The sequence below is a fragment of the Dendroctonus ponderosae genome, unplaced genomic scaffold (assembly GCF_020466585.1).
Source record: "Dendroctonus ponderosae isolate FM_Combo_2020 unplaced genomic scaffold, Dpon_F_20191213v2 Dpon_F_20191213_9, whole genome shotgun sequence".
Taxonomy (NCBI): Eukaryota; Metazoa; Arthropoda; class Insecta; order Coleoptera; family Curculionidae; genus Dendroctonus; species Dendroctonus ponderosae.
The window spans coordinates 9,059,329-9,071,803 of record NW_026019116.1 but is presented as its reverse complement, the minus strand read 5'-3'; the positions used below and the strand labels follow the sequence as shown (position 1 = coordinate 9,071,803).

The 12,475-nt window shown below is 44.9% G+C and overlaps 1 protein-coding gene across 1 annotated transcript in view; it reads right to left on the bottom strand.

The window, feature by feature from the left end:
* LOC109542246 (zinc finger homeobox protein 3) overlaps nucleotides 1–12,475 on the bottom strand; it is a gene marked incomplete at its 5' end in the record, with an annotated part of 51,838 nt that overhangs the window by 22,323 nt on the left and 17,040 nt on the right. The window contains 1 exon segment of the mRNA XM_048669682.1: nucleotides 8,991–12,108. Coding sequence (XP_048525639.1) covers nucleotides 8,991–12,108 — 3,118 coding nt within the window.

Here is a 12,475-nt window from a genome sequence, read left to right as displayed (position 1 = left end):
GCTCGCAGTAAAGCAAATCACTGATCAGCTTCAGAAACGAGCTTCAGAAGAGCACGCAGCGCGAATTAAAAACCGGCTGGAAAATAACACTTCTGAAATCCTTTTGCATCAGTAACCTTTGCTGGGTCGGATGATGCGAAAAGTTTATTTTGCGTAGTTTGCCACGTTGTAACGCTTTCACTCAGTGCTGTTCGGCGACATTGACCAAATTTTCCTTCAAACTTAATAGAAGCTAATTTATAGGCACAGCGCGTCCCCGCTAAGTAAAATTATACAAAGCTAATTGCTAAAATTTGTATGTGCTTTCGGTTATATGATTCGGGGCTTATCATTGGTTCTCATCGCGAGTACCCACACGAAGAGAGCCGTGGGACTGTTTTTGGCAGTACGAGCCGCATATTAATAATAACACGACTTTGTTTATTTTTTTATGGTTATTACTATTGCTTGATTATGCGAGCCAGTTTGAAAGTCCGACATGAAGCAGTGCCGTTCGATTGGGATTCGCGGCAATTAATCGGGTTGAAACAGCGATCGAAAAAGTGACCGGCAAAGCCATAAAGATCGTTTTGGGCACGCGAAGAATTCCGAACTGGGCCATCACAAATACCATAACAAAATTATGACCAGTTATATGACTTGTCCCATCATATTTGACGCATTTCCAGCTTGTTAGCGACATGAAGTATGTCGGCAGAATGCTTTATGGGCTTCGAGGGACGTCGTCTTTCACGCCTCAGCTCGAAAGGGTGGCGATTCTTGAACTAGCCGAAGCAGACGTTCGGAGGCTTTTTGCGCCATTAAAAAAACCTTCTCTTCTTCTTCTAAATGACCAGATATTTAGCATTTTATCCGAAATGTATGGCTTGTCTTCGACCAGTTCCCCCGATTATAATACGGCTCGGAGGACCTGCGAATACAGAATTCTTGATGGCCCATAAATTTACCAGTTGATGGATGACAGTCGAACATCAAGCGGGGCCATGATTGAATGGAGATTATCGTTTGTTTCGTTTTTGGGTAATTTCCAGTCTTTTGTTTGGCTTAGCCGTGGATACCGCAAAACTTTGAAGATTAACATTAATAACGTGTTCCAGTATGGTCGGCACGAACCACCGCATCCAACGAAATGAGATTTACATTATTGAAGCGGATTCTAAAATCGAAATCGTCCACATCGGTTCATTTCGGTCAGTTCATAGTCAGCATCATATTTATTTGACCATTTCCCAACTTGTTTGCATGCCACATTAAATTACCCATTCAACAATGTTTCCTCGAGCCAAATCACTCCGGCAAACACCAACCGATCGTCCACAAACAAAGGCTGCCACTTCAGCGCCCAACTCATTAAAACTGTTTAGAAACTAATTAATACGCCGGTCCTAATTACAGATTATGACATAACGCATACATGTGGGAAGCCACACTACTTTGTTCACTCGATATTTGAATACCAGGAAGCTCGAAATCTGCCCATTTAGCACCATTATTGACCAACAAAACGGATATTTTCACTGTTACTGTGGAATTTCGGGCTTGGCAACGTAAAAAAGACATCTAGTGTCGTTCGTATTCGATCTGGGCAAATCGAGCAAAATAGTGTCTATGGAACGTTTCGCCAGCACCAGCGGCTGGCATCACCAGCGTTGTTCGCTGAGCAACTTTTTCCAACTTCCATCGCGCGTTCAATTTACGTTTGCGTCCATTTCCAGCAAAAACAATCGCAACAAAGCATATGTCGACTGGTCATTATCCACTGCGAATTATTTTAAAAGGCTTTTGTATAATTATTTAATTGTTCACCGGAACCTTGAGATTTGTTAGCTTGGTAACGTTGTAATTATAGCGTTTTCGTTCGTTTTGCATAAGCCGAAACTCCATTAATTGTCGATAATTATTGCAAACGGTGGCCTTAAAACGAACAGCAAAAAACAACTGGGCAACTGACTAAGTTTCAAGCAGAAAAAAATGAATAAATCCCCGATGCGGGATTTTTTTTCAGAAAACACTTCAGTTAATACGTTAAACAATTGAAAAGAATTGTAAAAATAACCGTTTAATTAGGCAGCAACATTAACAGTTTTCCGTCAAATTTCTGTTTGCACAAAAAAAGCTTTTCAAACTAAAAAAAAAAAACGAAAAAATACTTCGCAAATAATGATTTATTACAAGAAAATAAAGTCGTCAATCACTATACACAAGTCCAGTCAGCCAAAACGCGTACATAAATTAACTTAAAAACAATTCGAAATGATAATTCTAATAATAAAAATTATACATAATTAGAAATAATAATAATAATAATATAATGGCCAGGCAAACTGTCTTAAACAACTACTAGGAACTTATTACTATCTATGATATATTCAGAATTATCGTACAAAGTATTTTTTCCTATCTAGATCTATTTACAGGAATCCACCTTAGGTCGAATATCACAATTCGCGTACAATATTTGAGATTCAAACGAGAAAGTTAACTAAATACATACTTTTGCACTTTCAGCTTGTTGAATTGCACCAGTTATACAGGGTGTCCCACGTACCTACCCTAATTAGAAAACATACATTCGAGTACCCAAATTTTTCCATTCGATAAAAGCAATGTCAGCGGGCACACCCTGTATGCCAGTGCGTTATTGACTCATTGATTGATTAAAATCATGCAAATCGGTACAAATGCACTGCGAGGTATCTCGAGTTTTCATGTCTCGCTCCTGAGCACACTCATCATACATCATTGCACTCACTCTGGACATGGATGGACAATGTGAGATATTCGATTACTTATTATCCGCATCTCTCAACTATCAAGTCCTAATTACATTTTTTCCATTTATCCTTCTGAGTCTGAGCAACGATTATCCGCAGCAACCCAGTTAACTCTAGGTCTGATCCGACTCGACTTGTTTAGCCTGCAAAGCAAACGAAAAAAAAATTCAAAAACCAAATAAAAATACAAAAACTGACTATTGAAAAACAAAACAAACAAACATTGGAAAAAAATGGACAAAACAAAACGTAAATAAAGATTGCCTTTGTCCACTTACTATGGGGTTTAGATGCGCCACTACTTCTGCGTATTAACTACCAAACACTATCCACGGCACATACGCGTGCGTCCACACTATATTATACAGGGTGATTATATTAATTTATCCACTACAAAGTGGTTAAAGTAATGAACTAGTTCTCGGAGTGCAAACGCAAAAGTTTGCATTTGCTTCACTGTGTAGATATTGAGTCGGTTCTTTAAAGGGTTGGTCATTAGTGCGTCAAATGTGAATTTTTATGGGTCGTCAAAAAATTCTCAAAAATCAGTTTGGAAAAATTGTCCAGTAGTAAGCATAGACATTCAATTTTGTTTTAATTATATATTTTTTCATGTGTTTTGAGCTGCTGAATCCATCGCTGCGCTTTGTCTTGGTCACGTATTTCCGATTCCTTATTTAGGCTTATACGAACAATTTAAACGTTTTTGAGGCGCTCCCAAAATCCCAACCGATTTGCAACAATCCGAATTGGTTTTTTTTAACAATAATTTTAAAATTAAGAATAAATCACTGTCTTCTTTTTTTCCCGATTTTTTAGTCGAATTTATTGTTGAGCACAAACGTCGATTACCAAGAAGATTTAGTTCGATTTTCGCTAATCTTCTTCGACTTCGTGTTGGAAACGCAGTAGTTTTTGGTAATTTTCCTCCTCATAAGCGTGTGTTAGATACGTTTGCTTTATGATTTTTATAAGGGTTTTTTTGCGAACGATTTAAGCATTTTTGGACCATATTGCACTAAAAAAGTTGACGTTTTTGTAAATCGCAGAGGCTTCTTCATTATCAAGGCTTTGCTTCTTTCATTTTTGACTGTATTTGCCACATTGAGAAGACATTCCTTGCTCAATGGGTTTTCTTCCACGTTATAATTTCAATTAATCATTTTTGTCCACCTTTGCCACTTTTTCCTCTCAAGAGTTCATTAACTTCTTGCTTCCCAATTGTTTCAAACGTGGCTTTTCAGGAAGATTTTTCCTCCGAGAGAACAAAAATCAGCAGATTGGTTTTGCCAGTAAAACTCTAACTCTACTCTCCAGCCGGCTGTTGTTGACTTTGTCTTGGATTTTCGAGTAGTTTTTAGAGCCTATGGAAGAGCTATTCACCAGTGGAGTCCCTGCAGATAAAAATGAAGGGGCGAACTAATGAGCAACCGTGTAGGTAAAACTGTCTGGCCTACGCCAATGGCGAACATACCGGGCGCATTCAAGAAAACGTTGTGGTTCATCAATAATTGACGGAAGCCCCCGAAAACAACGAAAGTGGCAACAACGGACCAGCATAGGACTTCGCCACATTACCAATTCATAATATGGGAAATACAATGGGGAGATGAAATATTAATTCATATTTCTCATTTCTACGTGGATATAAGGGCGGAAATTGGCCGTTTTCCGGATAAATAGGACGTTTCGATTGCTTTGTGGGTTTCGGGCGGTTTATTAAGCAGCGGCATATCGCGAAGAAAAGATTGGAAAATTATGCGTTGGAAATTGGCGGTTTCTTATCGATGTCGTCGGATTGTTTGCCTCAATTCCCCGAGTGTCATAATCGTGCCTTAATGATATTGTTTCATGAAAAATTCGTTGGTTTGCTGTTATGTATAACAATACCCAAGACAAACTATGAAGGCTTTCACGGCCGTTCAAATCACATATAGAAATGATTTTCATGGGAGTTTCTTCCTAACGTTTCGCCCACAACTGCGATGGACATTATCAAAGGCGATGAGGCAGTTTGACGTTCGTGACGTAAGACAGTTCCGTCTTAGTCGGAAAGCACGGGAGATCACTTCGCCCACTGCCTCATCGCCTTTGATAATGTCCAMCGCAGTTGTGGACGAAACGTCAGGAAGACATTCCCATGAAAATCATTTCTATATGTGAATACCCAGGACAGTTTGAGTATCTTTTAAAAGACCCCGGTGGATCATAACGTTGTTAATTTTTCCCGAGAAAAACTGATTGAAACACCCTCAAGCTCCACAAAACAAAACAGTCGACGCCCGATTAGTGTTCAGTTTGCATTTAATAAGCCCGAAAAATAGGTCTGGTTGGGGTAACGGCGAGCACTTGGGGCCGCTCTAATAGAGACTTAAAAATGGCGAAGCAGCAGGAAAGTTTAAAATGAAATTCCCTCGACGAAGCGAAGGCAAAAAGTGACTACATCGGAAACCCGGTGGCAAAAACATTGCACCGCTAAAGAGTACAACTTTTATAATCGACGATCGTCGGCCAATGGCACGGCGTAATGCGGTAGCTATAGGAACCCGATGCTTGTTGGTTTTATTGCAAAAGTAGAATGAATCTGCGAATGCCACGCCCCTTTTCGCACGTGCCCTCTCTCTCGCGCTCGCCCGCACCTCGCGAGTGCTCCTTGTCGAAGCGCGCCCGTTCTCTGTGATTTTTCTGTTCGTTTTATTGTTTTCTTGATTTGTGTTTTCTCAAAGGCTCGGGTAGTTTGGATCTATTAAAGCCGATTTATTGAATTGGAGCCGCACCGCGACCGGTTCGCGTCCATCTTTCTTCAACCGGCCAGACTGTTTGTTGTCCGCTGTTGTCCGCCACTGGCTTTTCTCGCCGATTTCATTTTTCTCCCGAGAAAATGCTTCTTCTATACACGTTCTTATCGCACTCAGGTAATTTATCATTCCGAAACGTCATAATTAACTATCCCCCTGGAAGTGGAGGGCGCCCGATTCGTTTATTATTCATTGGATGGCCGGGCTGTGCGGGGGAGGCATAACGGCTCTGCTACTTTTTTCAGATTGGATCAGGCAGGGGAAATTTCACGAAAAAAATGCCCGGAATTTTAAGCAGTTTTTCCGACTGATGCCACCGCTACATGCAAGGTTTGGGCCTGGTTGAGGGGAGATTCTCCCTGTTTTGAACAACCGCGTCTCAAAGTTGCAGAAACAATTAAACTTGAGTGCATCGAGATTTCGCTTTTCCGATTAGTGTTTAAACAAAAATTGGGTCATCGGGTCTCCTTATGGTGCAATTTCGAGAAGAGATCGCTTCCGGCGATTTTCTAGCTATTGTCGGGCGTCCCTGAAATTACCCCATGCCGGAATTTTACCTATAAATCACCATTTGTTCTTAGCCTTTAAGGCTGGAAGATAGAACAATGCGCCGAGTTTGGTTCCGGTACCAGTAAAACCTTGCTGGCTCTGAACAGTGGGGACTCCGTAGTCAATTTGTCGGAATTAAGGGCATAATCGATAACAGATTGATTTTCGATAACTGTAAATGTTCCTCCTTGACGCTTCTTGTGACCGAAAACTTGAAGAACTGAAGTCTGAAGCTTCAAGTCTTGCGTGCTAGAGAAACGTTTGGGTCAAAAAACTCACCAGTTTCATTTCAGGAGACCTCATTAGCAAACATTCGGTGTTTTGTAAAAATGACGAATTTCGAAGTCAACTTCCACCTTTGCGAATGAAAAATAGACCAGCCCCCCATACATGGAAAAAAAATGTGTGCAAACGTGCTGAACGGTAATAGCACGGCTTAATTTAAATGAAACACCCTGTAGGTATATCAGGAGCAGATGCAACATGTGATTGCCCATGGAAGGTTTCCTATAGATACCTAATTTTTGAGATTTTTATGATAATCGCCCGTGTAAAAGTTTAAACAAGATAGACCTGAATGCAAAAGACACTTTTGGTTGAATTTTAGCCGCAAACTTCCGTGCATTTTCGAAACAGTCAATCGCAAATCTTTTAGTTTATTAAATGTATCAATTTGTTGCGAATTCAATCAATAATTTTACTGAGAAAGCTAATTTACACGAGAAGCTTTCCTACGGTTCCATGAGTGGTGGTTCAACCACAAAAAAACGCAATTTATCGCAATAAAACTGAAAAACCCAAACCCCCCGTGCGAAATATTAGTTATGGGTGGCGTCCTTTATTATTGGCAGTGTACTTTACTGCCGATCGGCCGAGGCAATAAATAACATTTTTGCAATTAACATAAAACACAATGGGCTTCGCTCATATGCATGTCCTGCCTTATTAAAATTGCATTTCGTATTGGTCATTCTTTTCTCTCCTGTCCGGCGTCACTGTTGAATCGATAATTGGCCGATATTGACGACACGCCCTCGTATCAAATTGAATATTAAAAAAATGTGCAGAAGCTTGGAAACTTCGCGCAGATCGTCGCAAGCTTGAAACATTTTGAACCATTCGATTTCTGTGAACACATCTAGAGAATCTGCGCGAATGAAACCCCCATTGTCTACGCATTCAAGCCACTGTTTTGAGCCAATAAAGCATGTTCAGGTAGTGGCAAAATCCCAATTTTAACTGGCGAATCTTCGCCTCAAAGGCTTTTCAACTTAACTAAAAGTGATCAAGTTTACGAAGGTTAAACTAATAGAGGCTTTTGTGTCTTTTGATTTTAGTCCTGAAAGGGACCGCATGTGCTAATGACGAGTTTGAACCCCCATAGACAATCGAGGTTGCAATGGAAAAGTTAGTTTGTTCGCAAATCTAAGCAGTTGTTGCATTAGATTCTGCTAAAAAGTAGCGAAAAATTGTAAACAGCTGCGACTATTGAGAAACGGCCTAGCGTTTCGAGGTTATTGTGGGTCATCTTCAAGGCAATTCCCTGTACAACTGTACAACGTACGACTCATGGTCCGCATACAGAGCATTAGAAAAAGCTATTGAAGATAAGTGTAAATGTGCACATTTTCGACCCAATTCCGGTTTTAAGTAGTAGAGATGCATGAGAAAAGTGCAGAATTTGTCACAGCGCAACAGAGTTTTCATTAAAACAGTTTGTGAAATTTTTTTGGACGTTGCGCGAAATAATTTCTTCTTGACGTATCATCGCAAGCACGAACAGCTTGCATCCTCAGATGTGTTTCACAGGCATTAATGAATCTCCAACCATTTTCAGCGTTTGAAGTCGCTACCAACTGAAATGTTGTGAAAAACTTGGGTGTAAGTCAATGGAAGTCCGACTGAAGCATTTGATTTTGCCTGAGGATGCAAGCCACTGGTGCTTTGGAAACATCGGGAAGAAATTCTTTTGCACGATGGTCTCAAAGTGCGAAAAACGTTTTCCTTCATTTGATGCCAAGAATCTTTGGATCGCGTGTTTTTGGCGAAAAATGTTCGGTTGAGATCAAGACAAGCGGTTTTGTTAAAGGCTTGAGATCGAGGAAAAACTGCGCGAGTTTGCAACCGGTTTGAGTCTAAATTGTTTTTATGTAGAAGATTCTCCACCGTGCTGGTCAATCAAACCGTAATATTGCCTAGCATTTTTGAAATAACGGGAAAACTGTGGCGGTGACAAATGCTTTGGACAATAGACTGAGCTTTGAGCCCCAGGTAAGGACACACCAAAGGTAATTAAATAAATTTGGAAAAATCCATCAGCCCCTTCATTGTTATTGGCTTAAACCAAAAGAGTGTCTTCGAATGGAAGATCACTGCCATTGTATCGAGAGAGACAAAAGTCTCAAAAAGACCGGAAAACCGATTGATGATTGATTTTTGACAACAAGACCGAATTTTTCGATCGTTTCAAGCGTGAAATAAACGAAGATTTTTATAAAAGTTCGTCAACATTCGCAGCAACGACACAAAGGGAATTAATGATGAAAAACTACCCTACAGCCCCAAACGGGCTGTCAATTGTTCGCAAGTTAGCTAAGTTAGACCAGGTGGAAGGTAAGATCTAGAATACACAGTGTCCGCTTCGGGTTTCGCCTACCTGCGCGGGATTATCAATCAGTATCAACATAATGTAAACAGCTGCTTTGTTTGGACGTTTTGGACAAAACAAGAGGAATTTCAGTATGAAAGGCCCCGTTCCAAGAAAGGTTCCGTATTTGATTTGTAGGTAAAATTTGTCCGTCGACTTGGGCGCTTAGCCAGTAAACCAGTGAAACCGCAATTGCTGAAAGTACCACAACAACAAACTTACCGTTGGCTCCAAACATCGCGTGGTGCACGTACTGGTTCTGCACGCCAAAGTTGCTGGCGTAGAACGGTTGGAACAGGCTCTCAGCTGCACTGTCTTCCTGCTGTTTGGCGGCCTGCTGCAAATAGTCCGCATGATGGGTGTTGTTGTTCTGCTGGCCGGCACCTTGGGGGTTGTTCGGGTCGGTGTTGCTGCTGCCCGAGCAGCTGGGCAGTTGAGGCACTTGAAACTCGTTGCCGTCCTGCGAGTCTTTGCCGGCCTGCGCCGCCTGCGCCTCATAGTACATGCGAACGTTCGCAATGTGAGTCTTGGTGAAGATGTGATCCTGAATCGAGTACTTGTGCGAGTACTTGAAGCTGCAGAACCTGCAGTCGTCGGGCACGGTGGGATTGTCGCCGTCCGGTTGTCCGAGAACCTTGTGCAAGGCGAGTTTGCCCTTCTTCTCTTTGGCACGCGCGTTTTGGAACCAAACCTGCACCACGCGCTTCGGCAGGCCGATTTCGCGCCCCAAGCCCTCGCACTCCGCCATCGTCGGCGTTTTGTAGTCGACGAACAGAGTTTTCATGATCTTCACTTGCACTGAGCTCATTTGAGTGCGGTAGCGCTTGTTGCCGCCCTGCGAGCCTCCGCAGGAGCTCATCTGCCGCTGGCTGAGACTTTGCGTGCTGCTGGCGGGCGAAGTGGGGTTGCTTTCGTCATCAATGTACTCAGTGGTCTCCGACATGGAGTCGCTCCTTTCGTCGCACAGCGACCGCTCGCTCAGGTCAGTCAAGGGCCCGGGGTCGCACAACCCGCCCTGCTCCATGGACACTTTCATTGGCCTGGACAGGTCCACCGGTTTGGACAGATCCAGGGGAGCTTCACGACTTTCCGCCTTTTCCGATTTCATCTCGGTTTTTTCGCCGTTGGTGCCGGCCGTGTGCATTTGGATCTCGTTGAAGAAGCGGTTCATCTTGTCCTCGAAAAACGAGGGCCCGAAGTTGGTGGCGCTGGGCTTGTTCCGCGCCGAATGTCCTGCAGGAGCCAGATTGGGGTGCGCCGGCGGCTGCTGCGGCTGGAACTTGGTGTCGCTGCCCCCCGACAGGCTGGGGGCGCTCTCCAAACTGATCTCCTCATCGGGCAGGGCGTCAATGTTGATTTCCCCCCGGGCGCAATGTTCCGGATGTTTGCTGGTCAGATGGGACTCGAAGGCGCTCTTCACCTTGAACAGGGCGTGGCAAATCGGGCATCGCTTGTTGATCACTTGGGAGTGGGCGCGGAACTGGCCCTTCCGTTCGCGGGCCCGAGTGTTTTGGAACCACACCTGAACCACCCGCTTCTTCAGCCCCACGTCTCTGGCGATGTTCTCCAGCATCTTCCTGGACGGGTTGCTCTCGCACTGGTACTTTTTGTATAGGTATTCCAGCTGGTCGGGCAAAATGGTGGTTCTGAGCCGCTTGTCTTTCGGCTGATCTGAGGTGTCGCTTTCGCCGTCCGCGATTTCGTCGAACTTCCTGCGCTGTCCAGTGACGTTGTTCAGCATGTCGATCAAGGGGTTGGGGAAGTTGGGCGGCGCCTGCTTGGCCTCGCCCATGCTGGCGTTCATCTGCTGCTGCAGATGCGCCTGCTGCTGCAAGATGCCAAAGGGGCTGTCGGGCGCATAGATGGGAAACAAGTTTGGGTTCATGAAGTGGACCAGCTCGTGCTCTTTGAACTGCTCGAAGCGCGGAAACACCTGGTTGCAGGTTCCGCATTGGAAGCTGCCCTCCTTGGGCTCAGACGGCGTGGGAGACGAGCTCGCAAAGTTGCCCTGGCTGGAGTTGAGTGGGCTGCTGGGCCCCGGGCTCTGATTGCTCATCAAGTTCTGCGGCTGGCCTTGCGCTGCCTGGTTCTGCTCCACGGCCGTGCTCGAGTTCGAGTCTTCTGAGCTGAAGGAGGCTGCCATCTGTGCGGCAGCCGCCTGAGCCTGGGCGCTCCGCTTCGCGTCCTCCTCTTTAAAGCAGTGCGTCTTCTGATGCCTGATCAGCTCGTAGTACCGTTGGAACACTAACATGCACTTTTTGCACTGGTAGTTCAATCCGGGTGTTCTCTGGAACCGATTGGCGCCGCTCTCATCTATGCCAGGCGACGTTTCGACGGCCGGTTGGTTTTCGTAGACTTTGCGGGCCTTCTGGCGAGCGTTCTGAAACCACACGACGATCACGCGGGGACTGAGCTGCAGCAGCTTGGACAGATACTCCAAGTCGTCGTCCTTGGGGTAGGCGTTGTTCTCGAAGAACTCCTGCAAAACCTTGATTTGGTAGTCGGTGAACCGGGTGCGATTCGCCCTTTTTCCTGTTGAGCCGCCCGAGCCTTGACTGCCCGAGTTGCTGTAGTCGCGGCTGGGGCTCAGACATCTGCTGGATGTGAGCGGCAGCATCCCCTGCAGGCCTGGATTGGAGAACGTTTGCTGGTTGACCTTTGGGGGCGGCAGCATGTTGCTGCTGCCCAACCCGTGCGGGGCCAAGTTGAGTGTCGAAGTGCTGCTGGTGAGAGTGTCGCTCAACTGCGAGGCGATAATTGAGGTGAGGGTGATGTTGTTTGGGGTAGCGGGCTGCGAGGACACATTGAGACTCTCGGTGGAAGCCACTGAAGTGGCGGGACTTTGAGGCGGCTGGAAGTTGGTCGGAAGCCCGAAGTAGTTCTGCATCCTCTCCTCCATCACCTCGCTGGGCTTTTGCATCTCGAACTTGGGCTCTTCGAGCGGTTCCTCTTTGATTTCCGTTTTGACCTCTGCAACTTGGGCCATCGTTGGCGCGACTGGCGACTCCTTGCTCTTGTTTGCCTCGTCGGCACCGCTGCTCGACGAGCTGTTCAGTTGCACCACTTTGGCCTCGCCGGTCTTCTCGTACTCCTCCAAATTGAGCGTGGTCGAGGGTGGATTGTTGAAGTTGTAGGGGCTGTCTTTGTTTCGTTGGCGCTCCTTGAAGAGCGTGTTTCTGAACCAGTGTTTGATGACCTTGGGCGGCAGCCCACTGCGATTCGCCATTTCATGGATCTGGTCCTCTGAGGGCGAGTTGTTGATGTCGAAGTGGGCCCGCAGGATTTTCAGCTGTTCGTCGGTAATGCGCGTTCGCGCCCGTTTCTGGTTGGCGTTCGCCACCTGAAACCAATGGACACACAAATTAGCTTGACAATCTTCCAATGACCCAAAGCGAAGCTTTAATTGCCGCTTTGTGAGCTGCAGCCTTGCATTGTGATAATTATCTTTAATTGATTTACAGCCAATTTGTTATAATTTATTGGGACCGGCAATCGTGCGCCTATTAACACAATCCCATAAATCGTGAAAATCTCACAAATCTGGCTAATGTCTCCTTTATACGACGCACAGATCATTCGGGTTTTTCTTTCAATTTACTCTCCTCGTCTGATATGTTTATTGATGTCGATTTGCATAAGTTAATATGTTACGAGCGATTGATTGCGCGATGACTATTAGAATTACAAAAATGACCAGCTTCAGCTGC